Raw genomic sequence first — 3,246 nt, 5'->3', positions numbered from 1 at the left:
AACACCACCTAACCAGTTATAACAACCAATATAGCAAGTTGTAACAACGTTCTAATACGTCATAAACACGTTAAGCCAAGATGTAACAACTTTATTACAAGTTGTAACAAGCGGAAAATAGAGACAGTTTCGGTTTGTGTTTCCAGGGATTAGCCTTTTAATCTCAAACACGTGCTTCAAGAACCCATCATTTGTCAACAGGTGTCTGAAGCACCTGTCAGAGAGAGAAATGTCACCTGTTCCAGCGAGTTCACCTGGGTTCCCGACGCCTCAATGGTCACCTGTGTTACTCGTAAGTCTTCTTCTAGCTGTCATGTCTGACGAATGGCTGTCATGTCTACCGCTTGACTGTAGCCTGGCAGGAATGCCTGCCAGGCTTCTAGCTGACTGGTCGGTCTACTAGCCATCTGTCATAGCTGTGAATTATTCACGCCTGTCAAGATGCTGTCATGGGTGGCATGACTTGCTGAGAGCTGTCAAGGCTACTACTGGCTAGTCATGGATACTAGCTGGCTATTAAATCTAGCAAGTAGTCACAGCTAGCTGTCGTAACGACTAGCTGACTATCATGGCTATTAACTGTTATCATGGCTCATAGTTTACCAGTTATCTATCATAGCTGCTAGTTAACGTAATCATCAAATGTATTTATTAATTTATATCTTGAAACTGTTGGAGACCCCTTCCAAGATGCTAGTTATCATAATTTATTAGGTTTAGAAATAGTACAAAAAATGAATGGGATTTACAGTTTCCAGAAACTTAATCTTTCCTATCTGGCTATATTAAATTTGCAGGAAAATGTATTATTTTCCGTGTTGTACACTGTTAACTGCTACGCCTCTGAGCTGTGCTCGTGTACTCGTTACCATCAATTCTATTTCACACACCAAATATATCTAGGGATTAATAATTAAAAAAATCACGGCATTAACAAAGTAATCCAATGTACTCTAGAGACAAAATACAATATGACTGATAACGTTTAATTAAGGGTTATTAATAATTAGTATCAGTGGTCATTAGCCTTATGAAAAAAGGGGGAAAAATGCATAATGTAACTTGTGTATCTGCTTTTGATTAGTGTGTTTAGATGACGACCCTCCACCAGCCCCTGAAGGAGCCACCAGCGACTGGGATAACTTCTCCCGCTCTTCAGGAACCGAGGTGACGTCCTCTGGGAACTGTACTAAGCACTAGGGTTACTTTGCACCTCTGGGGGGGTTATGTGAAATACAGCTGGTGTACAGAATTTCAGCAAATGTTCGTCTGCCCACTCCTAGTGTCTGTCGAGGGCTTCCTGTAGTTCTCTTCTGTTTTTACATTCCTGTAACTTCCTGCAATCCTCCTCTATTTTTACAGTCCTGTAACTTCCTAGTCCTCCGTTTTTACAGTCTTATAACGCTCTACATTCCTTGGATTGGTCAGTCACATAAATTAGGATCAGGAGGGGTCCCAGGACCACAGCATCACATGTGGCCTTAAGATTACACACACAGCATCCCTATCTATCTCCCCAACAGGTAAATCTGACGTGTTCAAACGGGATGAAATTTAGCGACCTGAACACGAGCATTGTGGTGACGTGTGAAGATGACGGGAACTGGACCCTGGTGGACCCGAGTCTCCTCGTTTGTCGGGAAGGTGAGTCTTACAGCATGTTGTTGTTGTTGTTAAAGATTTAGCTACTTAGGACGAAGTGTCCATGTAGCACGGGCTATGGTGAGCCCGTAATCTTGCAGCATCTTTCCCCTCGTCTTGTAGGTGGGCATCATCTCTTTTCACCTGTCGTGGGATCACTTTCAGCTGCTATGTAAGAAATCTCCGTTAATTTCACCTGTGCGCAATTAGCTTGAGCTAGTCGGTACAGCAACGGCCTCGCTTCATGCAGGTCGGCGTTCGAATCCCTATGGTCCAAGTGATCAGGCACCAAGCCTTCTCCCAGTATAGAAGTATGGTTACAAAGCTAAATTACCCGGCACCCAAAGGGTCAATTCACCCGTTGTATGCCCTTTATCCACAGAAGTGACAGTACCGCTGCCACCGCTCCCCGCTGGAATGACCCTGATGCCGTCTAGCGGACCCTACTGGACCTCGACGGTGCTTAACTTCAGCTGTGGGGCTGGAACCATGGCCCCGGATGGCAGGACCTACACTACAGTTACCTACGATGGGGTCGCCTGGTCTGCCCTCGATCCTACGTTCCTGTGTGTGTCTGGTCAGTGCCCGCAACCCCTTCGTCCCAATCCCTAAGCCTTGTCCTGATCGGTTCCATGTGTTTTTGTAGATTTGAGATTTATTTCATTGTCTCAATAAACGTACTTGAATCTCCCTACAGTGTGCCCGTATGCTGCTCCTGCCGCTACGGGCTTCCTCGAGACCAACTACTCCGGGATGGCGGTGATTGGCTCGGCTGTCGGCTACTGGTGTATCGGCGGCGTCTTCGTCGATCTCAATACCTCCTTCGTCAGTGTGTGTCACGACTCTGGCTGGACTGTCGATGTCTTCCCCGACTGTCTGGGTAAGTATCTTTCTGAATGCATATTTTCCTCGCTGTCTGCGTAAGTATTTCTGTGTCTGCGTATTTCCCCGATGGCGTAAATATATCCGTTAGCTTCTAAAGCCGATTTAAGATTGGTTGTGATTAGCATTGTAAACAATTTACTCTGGACATTTGTGTGTGCCAGTTTGGTGAAAAGTGACGATGTTGTTCTGTCTCTTGTGTTCTCCTAGCAAAATAGGGTATTTGTTGCATCAAAGGCTAGTTTTTTTTTTAATATAAAAGCACCTTAATTTAATGTTGTAACTACCTGATTACCTAAATACCATTTTCGTAAATTAATAGCCTTATGACAATCGTGTAGCATAGTAGTCTACGACTGCTTCGTAGACTACGAAGTAGACTACGTCTTCGACTAGAAGTCTACGGTTGTGTGTGTAGGCTCCACAACCGAAGGACCCGGGTTCCATCTACCTGGCAGGACAGAAACCGTTCACCCTAGTAGTAAATAAATACCTGGGAGTTAAGCCGCTGTTGTGAGTTGCCTCCTGGGAAAGGTCAGTAGTTGACCTAAGGGCACCTCGGCGATTCGTCCCGTCTCCGACAAGGGGAATTGTCATCTGCCGAACTGGTCAAGCGAGAGTCCAGAACCTGGAATTCGGGAATTCAATCATACCGGCTCTGATAGATGATAATATACATTTCAATAATAATTAAAAATAACACACAATTATAATATTACAATA

General features: G+C 44.7%; 1 protein-coding gene across 1 annotated transcript in view; it reads left to right on the top strand.

Annotated features, from left to right (window-relative positions):
- LOC123767463 (uncharacterized) overlaps positions 1–2,854 on the top strand; it is a 30,757-nt gene extending 27,903 nt beyond the window's left edge. The window contains exons 20-24 of the mRNA XM_069313179.1: positions 202–292; positions 1,085–1,167; positions 1,524–1,644; positions 2,024–2,218; positions 2,339–2,854. Coding sequence (XP_069169280.1) covers positions 202–292; positions 1,085–1,167; positions 1,524–1,644; positions 2,024–2,218; positions 2,339–2,565 — 717 coding nt within the window. The 3' untranslated portion in view covers positions 2,566–2,854. The remainder of the gene's footprint in view (positions 1–201; positions 293–1,084; positions 1,168–1,523; positions 1,645–2,023; positions 2,219–2,338) is intronic.
- The last annotated feature ends 392 nt before the right edge of the window (positions 2,855–3,246 follow it).

Source organism: Procambarus clarkii, chromosome 74 (genome assembly GCF_040958095.1).
Source record: "Procambarus clarkii isolate CNS0578487 chromosome 74, FALCON_Pclarkii_2.0, whole genome shotgun sequence".
NCBI lineage: Eukaryota > Metazoa > Arthropoda > Malacostraca > Decapoda > Cambaridae > Procambarus > Procambarus clarkii.
This window is presented reverse-complemented; position numbering and strand designations above follow the sequence as displayed.